This window comes from Eublepharis macularius, chromosome 1 (genome assembly GCF_028583425.1).
Source record: "Eublepharis macularius isolate TG4126 chromosome 1, MPM_Emac_v1.0, whole genome shotgun sequence".
Classification (NCBI taxonomy): Eukaryota; Metazoa; Chordata; class Lepidosauria; order Squamata; family Eublepharidae; genus Eublepharis; species Eublepharis macularius.
Window position 1 is genome coordinate 97998184 of NC_072790.1, and position 26722 is coordinate 98024905.

A 26722-nucleotide genomic window follows, 5' to 3' on the forward strand; every position below is an offset into this window, starting at 1 on the left:
AGGACTGCACCCTCGCTTGCTTGAAGGCTAATTGCCCAAGCAGGCAGAGTGGGTGACCTGCCAGGTACTGGGGCAGTAGTGTTCCAACCAAACACAGCTCTCCAAACAATTTTTCCATAGGTTTCAGTTATGACTAACTTTAGCTAGATTAGGACTTTTCTGTATAAAGACTGCCTTGCTGGATCTGGCCAAGATTTATCTGGATCACCTCTACAGATGCCTCTAGTGTTTACAAGTAGAACACGTTGTTTGTCTCTGCCATCTGATAGTTGGAGCTATAGTTCCTCTTTGACATTTTGTGGTCATAGCTAATGTCCCCTGATAATCTTTTTGTCTATTAATTTGCCTGAGTGGTTTTTGAAAACTTGATTTTATGATTTTCAAATACCTAATCCTTTTTTAAAAGCCATCTAAGACCAAGGCAATCTCATGTCATTGAATTCTATATGTTAAGTATGTGTTGTATGAAATACCTTTGTGAGCTCAGCATACTGCCTTTTGCAAACGTTAGTATATGTGTGTTTTCCTCTACATGAGTGAAATCTCTGTGCCAGAAAACTATTGTGATTGAACTGGTCCTTAGGCTTTTATTTATTTTATTTATTTATAATCCTTCAAGGTTAGACATAGGCATGAAACGGAAAACCCTCAAAACGAGAGTTTCGTGTTTTGTCATGATCCACGAATTGTGAACTAAGAAATTTCACAAAATTGACGTTTGCTGAAATGATTTGTTAGTTTCGTGATTTGTCAGAACCCAGGCATTTCAATGGCCCCCTTCATACCCGGAGATGCCAAACTTGCAGGGATACTTCAGCGGGCTCTCCTCCACCCACCTTCCCAATTTTGCAATACGTTGATCAGGAAGGTCACTGAAACACGAGGCAGAGAGAGGTGCCTTTTATTAAAAAAATGCTGACATAGAGCAGACCAGGAGGTCTGTGGTTGGCTGACAGACCTGCCTAACAGGGTTTGGAGGGTGTGCCCATGGCTACAGAAGGCCCACCTCCTTGGTTGCCTAAGGAATTGACCCCCCCCCCAGCTCCTGGCTGTGTAGGGCAGAAGGGAAGCTCCAGATGGCTAGGAGAGCTGCCAATCAAGGGTAAATGGGCTATGATTGGGGTTTCCAATGGCAACAAAAGGTCTGGGCCCATTATTGCCTAGGGAATCAATGGATCAGCGCCAGCCTGTCTGAAATTACGAATTGCTAACAGAACAGGCCAAAAAGTCGTGAATTTCGTGATAATTGTGTTATAATTGTAATGATAATTGTGTTGGCCCCACAAAACGTGGTTTCGCGATACACGAAATGGCCCATTTTGTGACAAAATCTGCTTCATATTCCGATTCATGCCCATGTCTACTCAAAGTCCAAGGATGTACCTTATTGTAATATACAATAATCAATGTGTAACTGTATGGAAAATCCTTCATGAAGCTCTGTTTGATGTAGCATAACACTTCCACTCATTGCACGAGAGTAAGAGTCAGGAGCAGGCTCTTTGAGACTGCTGAACACACTGATTTGATTAATTTTAGTGTTTATTCCATGTCCACTAAAACATCACATTTCCTGTTGCGAAGTAGCTAATTTACTCACAGTTTCCACAGCTTATTGCCCTCAATAAAATGGGTAGATTCATAACAGGAGAATTAACATTGAGTCATCCTTGTCATCTTCCACATAGAACTAATGTATTTCAGCTGTGGCACAGAATAATGCCAGAGCAGCATACAAATTGGATATTTATAAATTGACTAAAATTACCAGACAATGTGTTGTAAAGGCTGTAGGTTGAAAGTGAAATAAATAGTAGTTTAGGTTAAAATATCACATAAATTCAGTGCTTGTTTGTGGACTGAGTTCACAGGAGTAAAACTGAATCTCTGTTGTTCTTTACTGTTCACACATACTTCTGGGTACAGTGCATATCCCACTTTTTCTTATCAAGGGTAACATGGGAATGTCCCACATTTCTCCCACATTTGTCATTTTAGTTCCTTTCTGAGTTCTCAGAGACCTCTTTATATACTGAATAAAAAGTTTCTTCTCAGAATAATATTGGTCCTGGTCTCTATGGTACAATCTCCATGGATCACCATGAATTCCCTCTATGAATGAATGTAGGAACTTAATCATCCCAGGACGTGGCTGTAATATTTAAAGGCTTGCAGCCATGGTCGGCTTCAAAGGTTACCATTGTAGGGCACCTTCAAAGGTAGAATACCTACTGGTGACCAAAGAACATAGCCCCTCACCCACTCCTGCCAGGAGTCACCTCAGAAGCCATTGCAATGTTTCAGTGCCTCTGAACAATCTGCCATTTCATCTTGGGAGACGGACCCAGTGTGAGCCTTCTTCAGGAGGAAATATGTGTATAAGTGTGCCTGGTGAGACAGTATGCTTACTAAGGGAGGCTACTAGGTGACATCTTGCCAAGGGCCACCCAAAATCTGGAGCTACTCCTGCTAGTCAGCCACACGGGTGTGGTTCATTTTGCTAATGGAATCAGCTCCCACAAGGAGGGAGGATTCTAATTATGGGGAGAAAGCCACACAACTATCCCCACCCACATGCTTGCAGGTTTTTTAAATAGTACATATAACCATGTGGTGGGATGAACTTGTGTCAAAGAGGCTTGTCTGGTGCATCTCTGCCTTGCAGAGCTTTATTGCACTTTTTGGATTGGTGATTTCAGACCTTGGAGGCATGAGAGGAATGGGTTAAACACCCTTTCCTAATCTTCAGAAATGCCAAGTGTGGCTGCTAATTACCTTATCTAGGATCTTTCAGTCATATCTGTCTTGACCGTAAGAGAGGCAGACCTGCTAAAGAAAATGTTTCCTAGAGTTCAATCCTCTGAGCCCTCTCCCAGCTGTGTGTTTGGTAGCAAATCCCACAGATTTTAAAATGGCCACTTTTTACTGGACCATCTACCTCCATATTCTTTTTGGCTAATTTTACAGCCAGCCTAGCTAAAATTTACAACATAGCTTGATAATGTTTACAACCACCAATTATTTTAAACACAGATATTAAACTGGAATTTGCTCTAGGTTTATGAAGCCTCTGTAATGCTGATTATATATGTATATGTATACAGGTATGTTGAAGATGGATCCCCCCCTTACTTAAAAAAAAAAGATAGTAACCTTGCCTTGTTTTGACCAATTTTAATATGGAGTAACATTTAAATCTAGAAAATACAGGCAATCATTTCAGTCCAAGAGCTTTTTGGATGTATGAGAATACCACATGTTCAAGGACTTTTCAGTCCACTACAATGTTGGGCACAGTTCCATGCAACCATATTCATTGTCTGTGCAGAGCTGTCCCTGTGTTAAGTATGTGAAGAAATAGTTGCTTGTTGGAGGTTTTTCTTGTGTCCTGGAACACCAGTGGGTCTTCCTGTTGGAGTTGCACACACATGCATGCGCCTTATGCTAACCAGAGCTGCTGGAGTGTCAGGGAATGGGCCCAGGGGAGGGGGGTTCATTTCTCTGAGAGCTGCTTCCAGTGTTCAATATGTGCCGGAAGTGCAGGTTTGGCTGAGTGGAATGGAATGTTCTCTGTAGTTTTCCAAGAACAAAAACAGCTGGGCAAGAAGCTACTGAGACAGTTTCTAAATTTGAAAAATAAACGCCACACAACCACTTAACTGTTGCTGTCTCTCCTTATGAAGTCCCTCATAAACAGAGAACGCTTGGTATGTTTCCTTAGGACGAGAGGCTATTCCTGATTTTTTTTTCCTTTCATCCTTTGACTCCCCTCCCTTCTTTTTTGGTCAGACTTCTTACAAATTAAAGCGTTTTGGATTATTGACAATTACATTTCTCCCTGTATTTCCTTCCCCCACTTCGCAGTGGAAAAAAGTAAACTGCAAGCAGCATGCTCTCTGAAAGTAAAACAAATGTTACTTATTAGAGGTCTCCTGTGGTCAGCAGAAGGCTGCCTATAGGATAACTGGAAATGTTGCCACTAACTGAAAGTCTGATGTGTTCAGTCAATTCCCAGATGCTAAATTTTCAGCCAAGGTGGGCTTATTTATTGTAACAGTTTAAAATGCCATTTTAAAAAAGTTCTGGGAAGATAAATATTTCAGCCCTGATACAGCTTTTCATCATGTGCAACTAGTGTTTCTGGATGGAGACAGTATCCTCATTCAAAGACGCATCCAACCTCTTTGAAAGGATCTAGACCAACACTACCATGCAGATGCACAGTTTATTTGTTCAGTTGTTAATTTCATTTTAGCATTCTTATGCTCATTAGATTTTTACACCACTTCTTAAACCACCTTTCAGAGCTGCTGGCAATAAATACTACGATAACACTACAAATCTTTAGCAATCATATTAAAGTCAATACAATTATAATACAAAGAAGATTGATAAGACTATACCCACCAGAAAGGAATTATCCTGACCATTTTTTGTGTAGTTGTTGAGAGAGGAAACTTTACAAGCTTCCCAAAGTGGGGAATTCCATACTTGGCGTGCTGCTGCTGAGAAGTTTAATGGTAGAGCCTTCTGCCACACCATGGTCAAATCCACATTCACCCATTACCCGCATGTTTATCGGATATCTTCCGTTTGCCTCCAATCCGCGATTTTTTCCTCTTCGTTCACATTCCTGCTTCCAATCCGTCTTTCTCGCGCGTCCCTCCGGTCACATGGCCACTCGAAAACCGCTTTTTGGGGCGGGACCTTTTTTTCCCGCCCATTTTTTTTATTTTTTTGAGCGCACTTTTCCGTTATTTCGATCTTGCCTTATAAAGAAACATCATCGAAGATAATGATGCCTCTCTTTCCCCCACTGACAGCACTGATGGCTCTCTCCCGTTTCTTTTTTGGAAATTTGGAAGCATGTGGGAAGCTTTCGTGGGCATTTCCTATGCAGGACAGTTCAGTGCTTGAATTTTACTGAAGTTTCACTTCCTTGGAGTGTCATTATGTTCCCAATAGTCCCTGGCCGAATCCGTATTCACCCCACACCCGCATTTTCCGCTTTTGCGGGCGGGAACAAATCTTCCCAACCGTTTTTAATTTTTTAATTGTTTTAAAATTACTTTTCCGTTATTTCGATATCATGATATATAGATAACGATGTCTTGTCTCTCTGATGCATTGACGGAGACCCAACAGTGTGCCCACATGTCTCACGCCCCATTTTCCTTGTGTGAGGTTATAGAACATCATCCCTGACAGTTTTCGAGGAAATGTAAAATGTCATTGGGGACCGATTATAACTTGGGGGAAACATGGAGGAGTGATGGAGGTCCTGCTCTGTGTTTTCTTTATTTTGAATGATTGATTCACTGTAATTTCGATATTACAGTAATATAAAATAAAAAAAATAAAAAACAGTTAAAAAGGAAGTTTCGCGAGTCCGTTCTGAGGATGGATTCACCCCAAAATGATTTTTCAAACTACCAGATTTGATTCAGAAACAGCATAATCAATAAATCCAATGCTATGAAGTCAAAAACAGTATTTTGCAGACTACGGAGCACTTGCAAGTTGAATCAGCCAACGGAATGGCCAGAGAGACAGGAAGGGGGGTGGTTTTTAAAAAAACCGCGTAAATTGCGCATTGGCCCATTCACGGCCACCGTGAAACTCCTTTTGAAAAGCTGTGACCACATATTCGGGAGAAATGCGAATGAAATGCATATGTTTAATGAGGTAATGTGACCGGCACTCGGGATTGCGTGGGGAATGCGGGGAACATGCGACTTAGAATGAGTAATGTGGATTCGACCCATCTGAAGCAGTGGTCTCCCAATAAGGCAGCCTCAAAATCTCTCAGCACGCAAGAAATGTATGTGCACATGACCCAATCATGTGTTTAGATTAGGGATGGAGCCTGTGAGTGTGATCCCCCTTCCTATTGGACATACATTAATTTTACAAGCTTATGTGATCTGCACAGGACTTTCATTAAAGTCCTGTCCTTAGTGACTGTCATACATTCACATCACAAACAGATTTTCATCGGTGGGTTGAGGCAAAATGTTTTTTTTTAATTTAAAGAGCTTGAATAACAGATAATAAACACACCATTGCTACTTCATCAATACCCCCTTTCCCAGCTGTGCTTTAAAAATTGCTCTCCACTTATAATATGACCAAAACAGACAATCAGATATACTGGACCAAAAACAGAAGCTTGACTTCATAATTCCCTATAAGCTGTCTTTTTTTTTTTTACTATGCCAATCCTTTAACAGTGAACAGTGAAATGTCTTTTATAACATTCAATTTTCCAGTTTGTTCAAAAGGGATTCTGCTGTAGCTATTTTTGACTAATTACTTAAATAACTAGCCACATTAAAAGCACTTTGTCCAGATCTACAGGTAAGAATAACTACAGGGAGACTGGTTTAAATGGTCTTCATATGCAGCTATTCCTAGCAGTGGCTGCCATGTGCGGAGAGACTGATCCATGGATACTGTCCCACTCTAAAGGAGTGCCATGCCTTAGTGGTTTCCATCTGATAGTTTCCTAATTTGAATGGTTTATAATTTGTAAATATCATGGACAGCTATGTTGAAATGCATAACTATGGCCCTTTTAGAATCCTATGGACAGGGGAAGAGCTATGTGCCATATATGCAAGAATGGATCTTTCTAGGTTTTGCATCTGTGCACTTCCAGATTTGGGGTCATGGACATAGATATCAATATAGGATTTCTTTTTATGTTGACATATTTTAAAGATAGCAATTTTGTTTGGTCAAGAAAATTATTTTAGGTAGTGATAAGCTATACAAAGAAACATATTTCTTTTTACAGCTAAATGTATTTGCCTAAACATATTTGCCTACGAGTATTAACACTAGGTAAGAATATCCTAATGCTAATAGGATGCAGAAAAGAGTAGAAATTAATCTAAGCCCCAGCTTCTGTACCCTGTTTTCAGTGCCAGAACTCAGCTCTAAAACATAATAAGAATGCCCTTGAGCATGTGCAGAGAATCATTTTCTCAAATCTTTCAAAGGGTATACAACCAACCTCCCACAATCTGAGATTTGGGGCAAGGACATTCAAAATGCAGCATGTGGACTTGAAGCTCAACTCCTTTAATTTAAGAGGAGTGAGAAATAATCAGTGTGTGGTATATGGAGAGTTTTCAGAGTTTGCACCAGCTTCAGCCACAAAGCTTACTGACTGTACAACCCTAACCCACTGGGTTTAGAACGATATAACCCTACTTAGGACTGCACTGTTAGCAACCCTGGTTCAGTTATTGTCTTTAAGCTTAACTTACATAACAAGGCCATTGTGAGAATATAAAATAGGATAACACTCGTGTACCATACCTCTTCCTGCCTTCAAGATGGGTGGAATACAAATGTAATAAAGAAATCTTAAACCCTAGATAGTACTTTATTGGCCCCAAATATGAAATTAAAGATATTTTTCACTTGGGGACCAGAGAATAGTCTGGTGGTGCTGCGGAGTTTCTGAAGACCAGAAGGTGCAGACCTGGTCAGTAACCTGAATAATAAGAGCAGGATAGAAATATAGACTTAAATCCAACAAACTGTAAGTGGAGCTCCAAATGTAGAAGGTGGAATTTCTGACACTTCCTGGTTGCTGCAACCTATTTCAGAAAGAGGATTGGGGGATTCTTGGGAATGGCATGAATATGGGTATAGCTGGAAGGGAGATGGTGAAAATCATAGTCCCAATCACATGCAGAATGCATATTGTTCACCATTTGTCCTCCTCCATCTCTACTTTCCTCCCTTCCTTTTGTTGTTTCCCTCAAAATCTCAAATTATAATTTTTTAAGCTCCTTGGTAGAAGAGCCTCTCTTGTTTTCATCTGTGAAGAGCCATTAACACTGATGACATTGTCCAAATAAATAATATTTAACATGCATTTGTGGCTTAGTGAGGCCGTGCTTGACTTGTAACACATCACTTCCCAGTGACCTTGTTGTGAAAATAAACTCCTGTTCTCTGGGACTGCAAATTAACTGGAACCAAAATCTGACCTCAACATAAGGAATCAGACAGATAGTCATGTAACCGAGGACTGCATAGTACCCTCAGTACTTCATCTTGCTAATTGTTAGCTTTATTTTAAAACATAGAAAAGGGTAATTGGGCTTTAAGAGTTAAAGTGCACCACTCTTTTTATTTTTAAAGCAAGTGGATTCCTCACTACATTGTTGGGAATGATAAATTGATACCACATGTTGGTTCCAGACAAAAAAGCCTCTGTATTCCAGTGGAGGCGATTGCAGCTGGTGTCTGAATTAATGGGCAAGCTCCATAAGGTAAACATGGTATGGAAGGGGCTGAAACAGACACAGAGCTAGGAGAACAGGGAAAATTCTTGCAAGGAAAGATCTGCCAATTTTCCTTGACCAAAGAAGAAAAAAATACATGAAACCACTTCCAAGTGACACACTGAAATAGGAGGGATGATTAATTGTCCACATGAAATCAACTAAACAACATAAACTGTCCTGACATAAGGTATTCCATGGCATCATCTTTTTGAAATTTGTGAATGAATGTGGCTTTTAAGGTACAATGCGTATCTGTTTTAAGAAAGGACATGATCCTATTTTTCTTAGAGTAGCCATTCATACTGTATTGAAGACAAGATTTGGTCATCTAGAGAGAATACCCTAGTGTTTCCCAACCTGTGGGTCAAGACCCATAAGCGGGTTGTAAAACTTCTGAAACTAGGTCACCGGCCAGCTGTCCCTAATGGTGGCTTCAGCCTTTTGCATATCTTCTTCCTTTTCTCTTCTCACATTTTTGCCTCCCCGCTTCCCCTTTATGAGGGGGGAAAAGGTGTCTGGCAATTAGAATAGTAGGTGGAAGAAGAGGGAGATTAAGTAGGAGCTGTTCAGCACATGTAAAAGTGAGAAGAGGAGAGAAACAGGTGTGTGTGAGCTGTGTCTTGAAGCTGCTTCTTCAGCAGCCCAGTCCCTTGCTCAGCCCCCTGAAGTGTCTCACTGCACTCTGCCTGCTATGGGAGATGTATTTCACTGAGCCACTTGCTGCCCATCTCCTTGCCAGCATCTGCTGTCTTCCTGCATCTCCTTAACCTTGCGGGGTCCCCTCTCCGCACCTTCTCAGTCTCTTGGAACAGCCCTTGATGGGTCACCATAAGAACTAAATTTGGACTTGTGGGTTATCATATCAAAAAGTTGGGAACTGCTGCCTTAGATACATTATTAGAGGGATATATGGTGTCTGACAGGGCAAGGGACTTCAGGCACCTTCCTTTGTCATGCCAGTAATGACACCATTCCTGATGCAACAAAGCAAATAAAGGCCCCCATGCAGGGCAGTTTTGTTAAAATCATCATTCTCCGTGTCTTTTTCTCCATTCCGGCTGGGTGGCAGGAGACAAAGGCTGGGAGCAGCGGATAACCTGCCCCCACCAAGGAACTGGCAGCCCTGTTTTTCCATGAATACTTTAGTTCATTCCATCAATGCATTGTCTGACCCTTTCATCACTATTATGGATTGTTCATATAACACATTCATGTACAGAGTGCCTTGCATTTAAAAAAAAATTATTTATTGACTGAGTAGATAGTTTTGGATCATAGAGTTCTGAGTTCAAATCTCACTTCATTCATAGACTAATTAAATGGTTCTCACCATGTCAGACTCTTTCAAAATCAGTTATTTATCTTTAAAAATGGAAATAATAGTGCCCTACATCATACCTGTGGAATATGCTAATATTATTTCATTTGGGAACTCTGAGTTAAGCACCGATCCCTGTTCCCATTTTTAAAGACAGTGAACTAAATTGAAGAGAGACTGACATGCTGAGGACTAAGAAGTCCATGACCAAAGAGAATTTGAATCCAGAACTCTGATTCAAAACTCTGTCCAATGTCCACTCAACCATATTGGCTGAGCTAACTTAAATGAGAATGTGTCACTTTGTGAATTGTCTCCTAAAAAGGCTTTTCTTCCAATATTATCTTCTACTTTTTAGCTAAAATAATCTTGTGTCTGCATGCCAGTGATTCAGTATATGTGTGGGAGCTCCAGGGTGCACATAGAGTTCTCTGCTCCAAAAGAACATTGCTCCATTCAGATAGGGGAGCTGTACATGTTTAAAGCTGCTCCTTCCAATCAAGTGCGTGGGGAAGCCAGCTAACACAGATGTTCCATGAGCCAATCAGAGTGTATACGCATTTTGAGTGCTTGTGGAAAAAAGAAAACACTAGGGATGTGTGTTTCAGCTTTCTGAATGCTGAAAGAAAGCCGAAACAAAAGTGTTTCGGCTTCTTTCGGGTTAGCCGAAACGTTTCGGAGAAAGTCGAAACGTTTCGGCTAGCCGAAAGAAAAAAAGCCGAAACGTTTCGGCTTCTTTCGGCTTTTCAATGGGAAAATGCCTCCGTCTTCCCGGACGTCTGGGGGAGGCATTTTCCCACCGAATCAGCCCAAACTTGGTGGGGACCTTCTTCTAACCCCTCTCTAACCCCCCCCCCAAGTTTCAGACCGATTGGACTTTGGGGGGCCATGTTATGGCCCCCCAAAGCAGGTCCCCCTATCCTCCCATAAGAAAGCGAAGGAGCAGCATATTGTTAGCATGCTGCTGCTCATCTTCTTCATTATTTCCTATGGGGAAAAAATGAAGAAGCAGGCTTCCTTTGCCGGGGTTGGCATTCCTGTCAAAATATTCCTGTCAAAAACACTTTATTTCTTGAACAGCTTTAGGATACACAGCAGGGGGGCGCACCAAAGGGCATGATAGAAGTGTACTACACAAAATAATACAACCCACTTCACCGTTTTTGACAGCAGTTGTTTTTGTGTGATTCTCTGATGTGAAGTAAGTTGTGTTATTTTTATGTAGTACACTGCTTTCATGCCCTGTTGTGCCTTCCTACTGTGTAACCTAAAGCAGTTAAGGAAATAAAGTGCTTTTGACAGCAATATTTTGGGGTGATTCTCTGATGTTAAGTGAGTTGTGTTATTTTTGTGTAAGATACTGCTGCCATGCCCTTTGGTGCGCCCCCCTGCTGTGTATCCTAAAGCTGTTCAAGAAATAAAGTGTTTTTGACAGGAATCGTGTTTTGTGATTCTCTGATGTTAAGCGAGTTGTGTTAATTTTTCTGTGTGGGGGACTGCTTGTATAATGTGTCATAATGCTTTGCCTACTTGTACTTTGAAAGGGAGAAAATAATTTTTAAAAAACTTTATTTTGTGTTGTTCGTGTTTTATTCTTTGTTGTGCAGTTGGTTCCCATCATAGGGAACAATGGGGCTGGCTGGCCAGCCATCTCTGTAGGTGGTGGGGGAATTTGAGGGAGGGTGTCTGTGGTTCAGGTGCTCTTTCACAGGGACCGGCTGGCACTCAGAAGTGTGCCCACCATTGTGGCACCCCTGGGCTGTGCAGAATTGCCCAGGGAAAGAGAGTTTAGAAGTTCCCAGCATAGGGAACAAAGGGAGAGGGCTGGCCTTTGCCAGCCTGTTCCTGGGGTTATGGGTGTGGGGCAGGTGGGGGTGGATTTGGGTCTGTGAGGGGCTAATGTGGGGATTTGGGTCTTTGTGTGGCAGCTGGGGGGGAATTGGGTTTGTGTGGGGCTGTAAGGGGTGGACTTTAGGGGCTGAGAGGACCTACTTGGGGAGGCCATGAAATGCCCCCCCAAGTGGGAGCAGGCTGAGCCTTGGTGGGGGGTGGGAGGAGGGGTGGGAGAAGGGCCCCTGAGGGCTGGGGGGCATTTTGCATGCAAAATGCCACCCCTGGCAAGACAAGCCTCCCCCAGCTGTCAGTGGTAGAGATGAGAGCACCTACTTGGGGAGGCCATGAAATGCCCCCCCCCAAGTGGGAGCAGGCTGAGCCTTGGTGGGGGGTGGGAGGAGGGGTGGGAGAAGGGCCCCTGAGGGCTGGGGGGCATTTTGCATGCAAAATGCCACCCCTGGCAAGACAAGCCTCCCCCAGCTGTCAGTGGTAGAGATGAGAGCAGAGCACCTATTTGGGGAGGCCATGAAATGCCCCCCCCAAGTGGGAGCAGGCTGAGCCTTGGTGGGGGGTGGGAGGAAGGGTGGGAGAAGGCCCCCTGAGGGTAAGGGGGCATTTTGCATGCAAAATGCCACCCCTGGCAAAGGAAGCCTGCTTCTTCATTTTTTCCCCATAGGAAATAATGAAGAAGATGAGCAGCAGCATGCTAACAATATGCTGCTCCTTCGCTTTCTTATGGGAGGATAGGGGGACCTGCTTTGGGGGGCCATAACATGGCCCCCCAAAGTCCAGTCGGTCTGAAACTTGGGGGGGTTAGAGAGGGGTTAGAGGAAGGTCCCCACCAAGTTTGGGCTGATTCGGTGGGAAAATGCCTCCGCCAGACGTCCGGGAAGACGGGGGCATTTTCCCATTGAAAAAGCCGAAAGCCGAAACAAAGCCGAAAGCCGAAACGGCTGGCTTATTCGAAAGAGATTCTTCTTTCGGCTTTCGGCTTTAGCCGAAATTTTTTGGGTTGCACACCCCTAGAAAACACCCTGGAACTTTAAAAAAAAATAGGACCATGCTTAACAGTAGTCAAATTAATATGGCTTTCCCCCCTCTCTCTTAAATTGATAGTCCACAATGACTCTTTTGTGCATAGAAGTGAGAAGAACTTGAGTTTGGCTGCACACACAACAGTTGGTGTTTTTTTTTAAACGCACTTAATAGTTGAATGAAAAAAGCATGTGGATTGCATTTCTTTGCACACCCCAGATATCTTCCATTAACTTAATGTAATTCACTGTTTGTGTCAATGATAAGCATGCAAATGTGATTCATCTACCTTCAACAAGAATCCCTGTGGTAAATTATAATCACATTTAGCAAGTTGACTGATCCTGTTGCCTTTCTATTTTCAAAATAGCCAGCAGAATGCAATATTTGTTTTGATTTTTTTAAAGAAACTCTTCTTTGCCAATATTTTAAAAACATCTATATCTTTGCATTTTTTACACATAAAGCATACAGAACCATTGCAGAGGTTTTGCCAAGGCGGCATACCTCCAAAATGCTACATTTTTATTCATAAAAACCAGGAATGTTGTTCAGAGCTATTTTTTAAGCACAGGGTCTACAGCCAATTTTTTTCTCTGTTCAGCTACTATAAACTTAAGGCACTTCTCAATAGAGTTGTTGGAAATTTCCTTTCTCATACTGGCCCATTAACTTGCATGTGGTCTGAACATCATAGCATGACTTAAATACCCCAGAGATGTCTGGGAAGCTAGTGTGTTTTCTCTTTTAGTACAGGCGGTTATAATCACATCAACAGTACTTTCATTTCTTCCATATGATGTTTCTTGTAGCAGCTGGCTGGAACTTGGCATCACTGGGCCTTTTTACAAGTCCACTAGATGTCTGTAATTTAACAACTGACTGAGTTGTATATAATGACAAGTCTTCTTTGGAAAATTATGACAATGGTCTTGGGAGCAGAATAACAAAATGCAGAAAGTGGGACATACCAACGCAGAATCAAGGAAGAGAAGAAGGTAAAAATGATGGTGCACTGGGGAAAAAAATTATCTCACTCAAAGATCCCTAGACATTTTGCACAGAGTTTTGTCTGGTGATCTCTGAGGTAATACTCTCTTAGAGTGTAAGGTTTTATTGTGATGAGAACATTCTAAGAGATGGTTGCCTCACAGATTACTGGAGTTGTTCATGACATATGTAAGATCTTCAAATTAAATAAAATTCCTTTTCCCATTGTGCCATCATTTTTTTCTAGCAGATTAACAAGCCATTTAATTCATCCATTGCCAATGAAGAAGAAAATAGTTAATTGTTATCAGTTGCTGTTTACAGAAGACTTTCCTTTTAAAACATGTTTTACACCATGATTTTCAACACATTTACTTAAAAGCAAGAATATTATACATTTTGTTTTTAAATATGGGTGTGTAGGATCACATCCTATCACTTAGTTTCACCGGATATATTGCTTGTTAAGATAATCTCCACAGTATCTCAGTAAAGTACTTGGAGAGGGAAGTCACTATTTAATTAAATAATTACTTAAATTCAAATAATTATTTAAATCCCCACCCCCCAGTTAAAATATACAAAATTATTGTTTGGACATCAAATCAAATATATTACTTAAATCAGGGGATTACAAAAATAGCATCAGTGGTAAACACTATTTGCTACAGAAGAACTCTAGCCAAGGGGGGGTCATTATATTCCTGTAGGGAGGATCCATGTGAGTTGTATGTTCAGTACAGTGCCTAGAAGTTTATTTATGTAATTTTACCAGACGTCGACTTTGTACACAGACAGTATCAGGTTCAATCCCTGGATCAGGTAGTAGTTAATTTGAAACATCTCTACCTGAGACCCTGGACACTGTGCTGCCATTCAGAGTAGACAGTACTGGCTTTGAGAGAGATTCAAGTGTGTGTAAACAGTAGTAGCAGAAATAGTAATAAGATCAATTTTAGAAATTGATATGAAAATTTGTCCTTTATAGTAATGTTTTTCCTCTTTTATTCCTTTCAGAATTCCATCAGGCACAATTTGTCCCTTCACAGTCGATTCATCAGGGTACAGAATGAAGGAACTGGGAAAAGCTCGTGGTGGATGATCAACCCAGATGGCGGGAAAGGTGGAAAAGCACCACGCAGGCGTGCTGTTTCAATGGACAACAGCAACAAGTATACAAAGAGCAGAGGACGAGCAGCTAAGAAAAAGGCTGCTCTACAAGCGGCGCAGGAAACTAGTGAAGACAGCCCTTCTCAGCTCTCCAAATGGCCCGGCAGCCCAACCTCACGTAGCAGTGATGAGCTGGATGCATGGACAGATTTCCGGTCCCGTACAAACTCCAATGCCAGTACGATAAGTGGCCGCTTGTCACCAATATTGGCAAGTACTGAGTTAGATGAGGTCCAGGATGATGAAGCTCCATTGTCACCCATGCTGTACAGTAGCCCACCCAGCATGTCTCCATCAGTAAATAAACCTTGTAACGTTGAGCTGCCTAGGTTGACTGATATGGCTGGCACCATGAACTTGAATGACGGCCTGACAGATAATCTTATGGATGACCTTCTGGATAATATTACTCTCCCCTCTTCCCAGCAATCACCCGCAGGAGGACTCATGCAGAGAAGTTCAAGCTTTCCGTATGGATCCAAAGGTTCAGGTCTTGGTTCTCCATCAAGCAGCTTCAATAATGCTGTGTTTGGACCTTCATCTCTGAATTCCCTCCGTCAGTCTCCCATGCAAACCATCCAAGAGAACAAGCAAGCTACATTTTCTTCCATTTCTCACTACAATAACCAAACGCTGCAGGATCTGCTGGCATCAGATTCGCTTAGTCACAGTGATGTCATGATGACACAGTCCGATCCACTCATGTCACAGGCTAGCACAGCTGTGTCTGCCCAAAATGTACGCAGGAGTATCATGCTTCGGAATGACCCAATGATGTCATTTGCTGCTCAGCCAAGCCAGGGCAGTTTGGTCAATCAGAACCTGCTCCAACACCAGCATCAGTCCCAGAATTCTTCTCTCAGTGGCAGCCGTGCCTTGTCAAATTCCATTGGTACTATAGGTTTAAGTGACACAAACAACATTGGGTCGGCCAAACACCAGCAACAGTCACCTGTCAACCAGTCTATGCAATCACTCTCTGACTCACTCTCAGGCTCTTTATATTCCAACAGTGTGAGCCTTCCAGTCATGGGGCATGATAAATTCCCCAGTGATTTGGACCTAGATATTTTCAATGGGAGCCTGGAATGTGACATGGAGTCCATTATCCGCAGCGAACTCATGGATGCAGATGGGCTGGATTTTAATTTTGATTCCCTCATCTCCGCTCAGAATGTTGTCACTCTGAATGTGGGAAACTTCACTGGTGCTAAGCAAACTTCATCGCAAAGTTGGGTTCCAGGCTGAAGGATTTATGCAAAGAGGTGAAATGGTCAGTGCAGGTTAGCAATGTTTAGTCTGCTGGTATTCATTTGACTAGAGTGCACTGTAAAACTATAACATGTAATACCACAAAAGTTTCTAAAATAATACAGTCTTTATCACAGTCTTCTTAGATCTTAGTGAATTGGTTGCAATATTATATACTGCAATCACATAGAGTATATTCTTCCTAAATCAATGGCTAAGGATTAATTCCTGTAACCTTTATCATCCTTCTACAAAGTGATCTTTACAAACCAATTTTCCTGGAACATGAATAGAGTGGTCTTATTCATTGATCCTGCACATGATTGGATCCCAGGTATATAGCAATGAGGGAAGTACATTCTTTGTGAAGAGAGGATTTTGATGCAGAGTCATTCTGGCACAATGCCACAGATGGTAGCTTCATCCTATTGGCTTCTCAGCCAAGTACATATACCAAAGCTCTGAACCTGTAGTTCTTCTCATATGGAGCAAAATTACCAGTACAACCATGCATCCTTAGTAGGATTCATGTATCGTTTGTCATGCAAATGAAAAGGCAACTGGAAGGTGCAATTCTAAGTGGGAAAATGGCCCAAGATAAGAGTTCAGCAGTATTTGTCTCTACTATTTCTGCAGTTCTCATTGCAGCTCCCCATAGCTGTTTTTCATTTTAAAAATGTCAGGAGACTATTGAATGCATCTCCTATGAAATATCTAATTTGGCTCTTAACATCAATGGTTTAGACACACTTTCACATCTAGATACCTATTAACAAGATATTACTGTTTGTCCAACTGAGCATCTAGCCTCAGAAATGTGTTGAACTGCTAGCAAAATATATGCATCTTTGTTTGTATATTTTCTTGTGGTATCACAAGCACGTTCATTCTTAAATGCAGTTATTTTGTTTAATACCTTCTTTGTGTATATGCTATCAAGTTGCAAGCGACTTTTGGCAACCCCAGCAAGGGGCTGTCAAGGTAAATGAGAAACATAGGTGGCGTGCCAGCACCTTCCTCTACAGCCTTCCTTAGTGGTTAGCCATCCAAGTACTGACCCTGATTAGGTTTTAAGATCTGACAAGATCGGGCTATACCATGCTGCCTTCCCTCCCAATATCTTCTTTAATTCATTTCAAATATTCACACACCTGAAAGATGTTTATAAATTGCAGTGTAATTTACAAGGGGTCATTTTCTTCTTTCAAATGATAACCTTTGTTCATATACAGTTAAATCTGAATAAATTTTCCAGAATATTAATACAGAAAACAGGCTCAGGGGACTGTTTTCCTTCCTAATGCATTTGCACTGTTTAGATGTAGGTGTATCTTAAATCTGATATTAGCAAAGATATATAGATATGTAAAATGATAGTCTTCCATTGATATACCAAAAGTTAGTAAATTATTTTACACATATTTCCCATTTACTGAACACTCATACTTCACCCCAAAACCACTATTTTCTTCCTCGATCATTGCCAATCTATCACCAATAATTTTACCAGTGTTTGCTTTTTCACCTTTCTAAGAAACCTGCATATAGTGAACATGCCTGGAGGTGTTTTCTCCCACCGTTACAAGATGTAGCAAGTTTATCTAATATTATAATTGTTTTATTGCAAATATTATAATATTGTAAAAATTATAGTTAGTGTAGCATTTGCCTTTTATAGTATGCCCTCAAATAGGAGTGAACAACATCAACATTATTAAACTATCAAAGATGGTATGAGGCCTTGGTGTATAGTGTTGGGTTTCAAACGTCTCGGTAAGGATGTTAATATATTTCTTCGTAGTAGTGAAACTTCCAAGCTAAACCATAGGGGATCTTTATTGGGCCTGAATTGGCAACCTCTCATTTGCTACATCAGTGCCATTTAAGCAAGTATGAGCAGCGTGGCAAACACATTCCCTGGCATAGGACATGATTCTTTGAGAGGTCTTTAGTTGCCACACTAGTGAGCAAATGTCTGTTACTCTGTGTTTCTCAGTGGTTATCAAGAAAAAAGGAAGAGGTTTAAACTTAGAAATTCATCTGTTGATTTGTGGAGATTCCACCTTAAAAAGGGTTTTAGAACTCCTGGCAAGTAGATTTCTGTATGCCTGGTATAATAATAGGGTTTCAGTGGTTTAGAATAAGGAAAAGATGTCCTTTTAACTAATATCTGTCTTTACTGGGCTATGAACTGAGCAGTTGCTGAAAGGGTATAGTGTGATTGTTCCCATTTTTAAGATAGAGATTGGCCTGATCAGGGACATCAAGTTGATAGGACAGAAACATCATCTTCCAAGATCTGTCATCTGGAGTAATAATTAGTATAAAATTTCAGCCTTTCAAGGTAATCCTTGACAGATATACCTGTATACAAGCCTGTTTAATTTATTTGAAGATCATATTATTAAGGTGGTATTTTATTTGTTGATCCTTGGATCTTTGCTGTAGGAAGCATGATGTGCCCCATTTTAACTTTTTAAAATGTTTATAATAGATAGAATGTTACAACTTCCTTGTTGATCCAGTTTCACCACCAGCACGTTAACAGTATCTTGCACTTGGGGAAACACTAATGCGTCACCTTTCCATTCCGGACAAATTTCCAGTACAGTATAATTAACACCTATGGGAACCAAATGAGTATAGTAATCTGTATTAGGTAATATTTCAGAGCTTCTCTCTTGCTGCTTCAGTTGAGATCAGGGCTTGGAGAATTTAACTCTAAGCTAACAGTAGATGAATGAGGTGTGATAATAAAGCAAATGAAATAGTTTTCCTGTCCAAACTATATAATCACAGGCTCACTATTCGGGCAAAATGAACTCAGTTGAGGGTGAGGTACCATTCATAATTTGCTATCTCAGTTCTTGCAATTGCAGTTTTAAATTGAGAATGCATTTTATTCTAATAGTTTGTTGCTTTCAAGGCAAAAAAATCTTCCAAAGTTATTGTCTAACAACATATTACGTTATAAACTGCAATTCATATAAGCTCCAGACGAGTGCTGCTGAGTGCTCCTTTGAACAAGCCTCACATTTATATGGAATGGCAAACCAAATTAATGATTTCTTTTCCTTTGGGTCTTTATTAGAGATGGGCACGATCTGCATTACGATCGGAAAAAACCCACAATAATGGCGATTGCGCGATCGTGAACTGGCGGATCGTGATCGGCCACAGCCAGCAATCGGGAGGGGCCTGGATCGGGGTGATTGGGCTCAGATCGGGGATCCAGACACTCAGGCGCCAGCAATCTATTCCCCTGGCAATGGAGCCAGGGGAATGCCTGAGCTCTGTCTGCCCTCCTTCTGTCGCCCTGGAAACCCGAATGGAAGCCCAGCTTTCCTTGATCAGCAGGGCATCTTTCCAACCACAGAGCAGCAAAGCAGTCACCAGTTGGGAGAAGACACCCAGGGGAGGGAGGGGGAAGGGGGTGTTCTGTAGCCATAGGCACTCCAATCTCATCCCTGCAAACCCTGATAGGCAGCTCTGACGGCCAGACACAGACCTCCTGTGTTGCTGAATGGGACCCATGCCATGGGCTCCCAGGCTGGGTTTCACTTTCTGCAAGCAGTGGAGTGGGACAGAGCTCTTGCTTGCTACTTGCTAGCCTTTGGAGAGAGAGACTGAGAGAGTCAGCCGCCGCCACCACCCACCTTCCCACATAGCTGGGAATAGCAGCGCGCCCCACTTTGGCATCCACAATCCACGGCTCGGGAACGGGAGATGATCTGTGCGGATCGTTAATTCGGGATCGTCGCCGGCACCGATCCATGATCAGCTGGATCGTTTATTTTTTGAATCATGCCCATCTCTAGTCTTTATATATATTCTTTCTCCAACATCCCTATATATTTTAATTTACAGACTTCAGGTGGGAGAGGGAGCATATCTGCACCTGCTCTTGATAGGGTTGCCAGGCCTCTGAATATTTGGTGGTGGAAAGTGCTGCCAAATCACAGCCAACTTAGGGTGACCCTTTTAGGGATTTAAGGCAAGAGCCATACAAAGGTGGCTTGTCATTGCCTGACTCTTTGTAGCAACCCTGGTCTTCCTTGAATCTTTAGGATCTAAAACTTGAAGGGGGAGCCTAGGAAATCATAGTCATGCCTAACAGATTGAAGAAGGGAGAGCCTTATGAGATATGAGAGTATCCTAGTAATATCTGGCGGCGACTGGGGACAGCATGTGGTGGGATTGGGCAGACCATGGGTATGTCTAGGCATAGGATAAAATTTAACTGCTTTGGAAATGTAGCTAACAGAAAAAGCTCTCATCAAGCAAGGTGGAAAGCAGCCCCCCCCCCCCCGTTCTGATCACTAATTGTAAGGTTTTGTCCTCTTCCTGGAGACCCTGATGCTAAAACCCTGAAACTTCAGGACAAACTCTAAAACCTGGCAATTTTTAACTTTTCCCTTTTTTCGGTGCAATATAATAAGCATTGCACTAATCTGCATGAGTTTGTGTCTCTCCCCAGGGAGTACCCTTTATAGTTTAGTCCTCACTGAAATAGTACATTTATGACTAGCCTGTAAGCAGTCCAGATTGCTAGTGGAGGTGCACAAAATTGAATGCTTCCCTATGTAAAGAAAAACATTCCCTACACACGAAAAATGTATCAGGAAAAGGAGTCTTCTATAGTATTCTTCCTCACTGCATAGTATTAGCTTTCTAGGTGTAGGAAAGTGTATCTTTTATGGATCAACATTCAGTCTTCTCACATCAAATACACTGCTTTTCAGTAGGCAGTTCACACATTCAGCTTAGTTTCCACATGCACACATATTACTAGCAGGTGTATTTTATTTTATTTTATTTACATTATTTATAAATCCACCTTTTCAACTGAGGCATAAGGCCGATTACACAATGTAAATCAATGCAATCTGTAGGGTGATACAACCACTAAACAATGTAATAGGACTAGGATTTACAAAATATTTGAAACAGAGCTGTTGTCTGAACAAAGCATAGGTATTAAATATGACGTGTTCAACAGTGCAGAAACATGGTATTACATTAGTAGAAACATAGCCCATTTTCCTGGACCAATCTGTTGTGATGTTGTTCTGTTTCCATTACACAAATGCCCTCCTGAAAAATTCAGTTTTACATAGTTTGCAAAATGCCAGGAACATGAGAGCCTAATGACCTCTTAAAGCAGGCCATTCCACAGGATGGGGGCCACTATAAGAAGGCACGTGTTCAGGTAGTTGTTGATCTTGCCCATCTGAAAAGTGGCACCTGCAGAAGGCCCTGCTAAGATGAGTGAAGCTGTCATGGTTGACCATAGGTGTAGAGGTAGTCCTGCAGATAGGAAGGTCCAACACCATGCAGGGCTTTGTATGTGATAGCCAGTACCTTCAATTGAGCTTGGCAACTGATGGGCAACAAAATAAGTGCCTAAAATGGGTATAATATGCATTTTCCAACTAGTTCCCAATAGTAACTAAGCAGCGGCATACTGCACATCTGGAATATCTGGATTTATTTCAAGGGGATACCCATGTAGAATGCATTACAGTAGTCTAGCCTCAGTGTTATCCTGGCATTGATCCAAGTATGTGAACTGAAAAGATGTGAATTGAAAAGATTTTTTCTTTAAACAGAGCAATACAGGGTGACTAAAAGCAAAGGTGGACAAGGATCCTGTACTTATAAGGAATGAAAGTAATGCATTGTTAAAATTCAGTCTTCTGCATATCTGTGAAAGGCTCAGTCTTCCTGTGCAACATTTGTGTTGTCTTAAATTCATATTGATTGACTGTTTGTTCTAACTAGCATTCCAGTTTGCACTGTGCTTCTTTCTGCTCACAGAAACATAGGCAGAGCATCTCTTCTAACTATGCCAGTGGTGGTCCAGGCAACCAGATGACTTCAGTGGAATTCTAGAAAGTGAATAGTAGGGAATTGTTTGCACCTTGTTAATGAAGTGGGATTTGTGAAGGATTACACACCAAAGATCCCCTGACTAACTGGCAACTAGGTGGCTCATCTCCTACTGTATGCAAAGCCACATATATGCATGAGTCCTAAAAGAATGAACAGTTGCATTTACATACTGTATTGCAAAATATACAATTGCATACATTGCAAAGTCTGAAGGCTGGCTCTGTGTCAACAAATATCCCTATACTGACATCATGATAGATTTCCTGGATGGGATTCTGGCTAGTCAGCCAAACACTGTGATGCCTGATCCTGATGTTTACACTGCAACAACAGAAGGACGAAATGTGTTGATCCATCCAATTGCTTATTCATAAAATACTTACAATGCCAAGATTAATGACAAGCAAGTTTCGATTGTCTAAACCACACAAATGCTTTTGTTGCTCTCCAAGTTCCTGTGAATGAAACTCTTCTTTAATTGGGAGCAACTGTCCCTTGTGCAAGTTCTCCTTTGGACATTGCCGCAGAAGCATGAAGAGCGGAAGGTCATTTGTCCAGCTGCTTTCAGCCCTTGCTGTGATGTCTGAAGCCATTCAATGAATGTAGTATAGAGGGCAGAAATGAATATGCTTTTGTGCATCTATGTACACTCCACAAATCAGCATGGAAAGGATGTGACATTGAGATCTTATCTCTGTGGTGCCTTGCATTTATTTTATCCATATATGTATATGTATTTTATTCATTTCAGTCAGTAGGGCTACATTCAGACTTTGTAATAAACCATCCTTTTAAGCCCTGGTTTGTTCCAACCATGGTTAGTTGTGATACTCAAATGCAGACTATTCTGTTGGGCCAAACTGGGATTTCAAAGTAGGGTTTGTAGCTCGTTTGTTAACTAGGTTGGTACTAATTCTGAATTAATAAAGCATAGTTCGTTGAGTAGTACCAGCCCTTGTGGCTGCCTGGCCATAGAGACAACATTAAAGGAATATATTATCTGTACTAAGAGAAAAAGAAAAGGCAAGAAATAAAGAATCCAGGCTTTATCCATGGACAGGGATTTGTTTTTACACTTTAGGTTATGTTGCACAAATAAAGATTTAAAAACCTAAGAGTTCATCATGATATCTAAATATAACCTGTTCCAGCTATGCCAGCAGAACTCTAGCATTTAGCAGCGTGTATCCTATCACTCTGTGCATTGAATGCAGAGTTGGAGGAATAGCTGTATGGGTTGAGGGGATGAAGCAAAGAAGGACAAGTGAGGGAAATCACACCTCCTTCATCTACAAGGGCAGCTCCATTGCAGAAAGGGGATGATTTAACTCCAGTCCACTGACCTGTACAGATGTTCCTCTGCCTGGATCCCACAGCCCTTCGCTAGGCTCCAAAGGGAATGCAGGAACTGAGACAAATGCAGGAAAGCTCCACATGCCTACCCTGTATGGATGGTCGGATATACACCAGTATTTAACTGTAAAATGCAATTTCAGTGAATCTGGCAATGCCATGGGAAGAGCCCATCCACTTGCATATGCTACTCTGCATCCTTGCAATTGCGCAAATCTTTAACATAAAGGTATTTTAGCATAGGAAGTGGAAGCTTCCACAACAAAATGCTGTACTTTCTGTAGGGCAGTGTTTATGATGATCTGATCTTGACCATTTTGACAGTCTATAAACATTCACTGATATTATTTACCTTTTTTTTCCAGGCCCTTATACTGACACAAGAACGAAAAGAAAAAAAACCCTTTGCCAAATCAACTGTCAGCAAGTGGACAGAGATACTGTTTACAGCTTATAACCTTTGTGAATCCTGTATTATTTTCCTAATGAAACAGAGACTGTTAATGAGCCCCAGAATCTGAGTGAGAGACTGCTTTTTCTGGAACTCAATGCATTCTTGAAGTATGCAAAAACTTCCTATTGTGGGATGGGCAAGCACCAATTTGTGGATACAACATACAGTCACCATCCTGCTTCAGAACACACTGTGTAGCCTTTAGGATAGTTTTATTTGTCAAACAATATATGGTGTTCAATATGTTAATGGGTTGCAGAATGCTTTGGGTTGGCTTTTTTGCCCAAGGTTTACCCCACCCCTACTCACCTTCTCTGAGGTGATATTTTTACCCCCTCTGAAATGCTTTAATTGTTCCTTTTTCTCTTTTTTACATGCTGATTCTTTAAATTCAGAATAATATATGCACAATGAAAAGCTAAATCAGTTTTGGTTCAGTAGATCAATACCACTTGAATGATGCAGCTTTTATAACATAGCCAAGTGATTGGATTCAAGACTTTATGGGAGGATTTTAATATTTTTTGTTTGGGTTCCCCTCCCCCTCCCCCGGGTTAGTTCTGAGAGCAATCCTAAGCAGGTCTACTCAGAAGTAAGCCCCATGTTATTGAATGTGGCTTACTGTCAGGAAACCATCCTTTAAGATTGCAGCCAGAGTCTGACTGAGATCCAACAACCCCTAAGTAAGTTTTTCCCCTTAATGTATGGGGTATGCCCTTTGTTTATTCTCAGCATCAGGAGGGTGGATTTTACCTCACAAAATTAGCCACCACCAATGCTGCATCCTAGCCAGTGTTCAAATGGTATGAGGGAGATGGGCATTTCATAGAGTTAGTCACAAACTAGTTTGCTGTTGGTTAGGCCAAGCCTAGCCTTGTGTGTTGTGCTAGCATGTTCTGCCCAAATAGCTGCAATGAATTTTATTTTTCATCTATCTTAGCAACTGGATGGTCTGAAAATGAGTAAGTGACGCGGCACAGTTTATCACACCAAACAATTTGACCATAACTATCTAGAAGGCAACAGCTTGCTTTCAAATTATAATAACAATAATAATAGCGAAAAATGTAGGACATAAAGAATAGACTTACTACATTTTTAAAAACCAGAGTTTTGTGTATATGCATCATCCAGAACTTGGGTGGTTTATTACATTGATAATTATTTTTTACATCCTATCCTTGACTGGTCTTCTTGTAAATGTGACACTGAGACCTGAGAGGAGAAGCTGAGGGTTGGCAGAAAGGAGAGGCAAGGGAGGGAAAACCATACAGACAGCTTTTCATAGGAGTGTTGACTGTAATTGGATAAATTCCACTGAAAAACAAAAATAGTTTTTATATATTTTGTTTATATGAGTTTCTTTTGTAAATTTTAATAGTTATGACAAACAACAGTGATGGTGCTGTGCAGATCCTCTCTTCTGATTATTTTTTACTGGAATCTCTTTTTTGTGGGGAAAGAGGGAGAAGAGAGACAGAAGGAAACCCCAGCGGTACATTTTAAATTAAAAAATAAAACATTGGAGTGAAGACACTTTGGCTAGGACAACGTATACCTATCTCTTCAAAGTGATATGTGAAGACGTTTTTCTTGGCATAAAGATGTAATGCATATAAATATATAAATATATTTTATTATGTACAGAAACAGATCATTATGCATGAGTGTTAGGAGAACAGACTAGCATTTTAACCCAAAGTTTCAGTGCATGAGTTTCTACTGGCACATGAACCATGTACAATATGATGTGACTCCCTTCAGCCACTACATGCAAGTGTGTGTGTTCCCATAGACACACACAAGCACACACACACACATCTCTGGGCCCTATAATGGTCCTTCTTTTCCAACCCTCTGAGGTAAACTTGGTGAAATCACAGCTCCTAGTGTGATGGAAGTTTTGTTTTGTACTGTAGCCTCCTCATGCTTGTGCTACGCTACTCTATAGATGAACATGTGAACTCCATCATGCAGTTCATAAATGAATAATCTGTGCTGTTGTGGTTCTAAGTAGATTATAGAACATGAACTTTCCAAATAGTCAAGATTTTTATCATTTAAAAAAAGACAGACTATTTTTTTAATAATGAAGGTGGTGTATTTGTCAATGGCAGGGTCTAGTTTATCATATTTCTTTAATTAGAAATAACCAATGTGTTCATTTGCTCTCTGCATTGGAAAGGGCTTCCCCGAGAGGAAAACACTATATTAAAACATTATCTGTTCCAGGGGCTTAAGAAAGGTGTCAGTTTATTTAGAGAAACTCAGATATAGGTACTTATTACCAAAGCTAGTTAAGAATTTGTTTATCTGCCTTCACTACATAAGAGTATCTGGTACATCATTAAATGTGAATTCATCTGACAATGTTGTTTTTGTTTTTTGTTGCTGTTCTCTGATACAGTAATGCATTTGGTGACTGATTGTGTTTTATTTGTAAGTTTATGTCTTTCTCCCCCACAGGAAATCTGTGCACAAAAAATCTAGTTCACAGCAGGTTTTATGGTTTCCTTATTTTTTACTTCTGTTACGTTTCCACTTGAGGTTGCAATCTTTGAGAGAGACAGCATAGAAGAAGATTGTCCCTTTTGCAAGCTCTAATTTTGTCTAGGCGATTCAATTATATAAAATGTAGACACAATGGGTGCAATTCAGCCAAAGTTAAGTAGTTGTTGAATTCTGACAGCTATATCAGCAGAGTTTTAAAGCTGCCATCCTATGCATACTGAGCTGGGAATAATCCCCCACGGAACTTAAGGGGACTTCTGAATAAACATGCAGTGCATCAGATTTCATGTCTGCAGTCCTAAAGGCCTACTGGAAAGCAAGCCCCTTCTCTCATTTTCCTCCCATATAAAAATTATACCCACATGGGTGAGCTTCCTTTTATGTTTATATACTATGCAGACATTCTTAGAAGATAGATATTACTTGTAAGTTGTGTAAACATGCATAGAAGCCCAACTGTGTGGGATGAAATTGTTATACGTTCCCAAGAGTGCTGGAGGAGCTGTCCTGATGGTGAAGACAAACAACTATGTCACCCCAGGTTTGTGCAGAGGAGGTGAACATCCGAGTATACATGAAATCTCATCACAAAATTTACAGACCATTGGGTTC

General features: G+C 41.0%; 1 protein-coding gene across 2 annotated transcripts in view; it reads left to right on the forward strand.

The window, feature by feature from the left end:
- The window catches only part of FOXO3 (forkhead box O3), a 155265-nt gene extending 129296 nt beyond the window's left edge, over positions 1 to 25969 (forward strand). Inside the window, exons 2-3 of one of the 2 annotated variants that reach the window (XM_055003368.1) lie at positions 14497 to 15932; positions 23511 to 25969. In XM_055003368.1, coding sequence (XP_054859343.1) covers positions 14497 to 15897 — 1401 coding nt within the window. In that variant the 3' untranslated portion in view covers positions 15898 to 15932; positions 23511 to 25969. The remainder of the gene's footprint in view (positions 1 to 14496; positions 15933 to 23510) is intronic. The other variant, XM_055003296.1, reaches the window with a different exon arrangement.
- Positions 25970 to 26722: the final 753 nt, after the last annotated feature.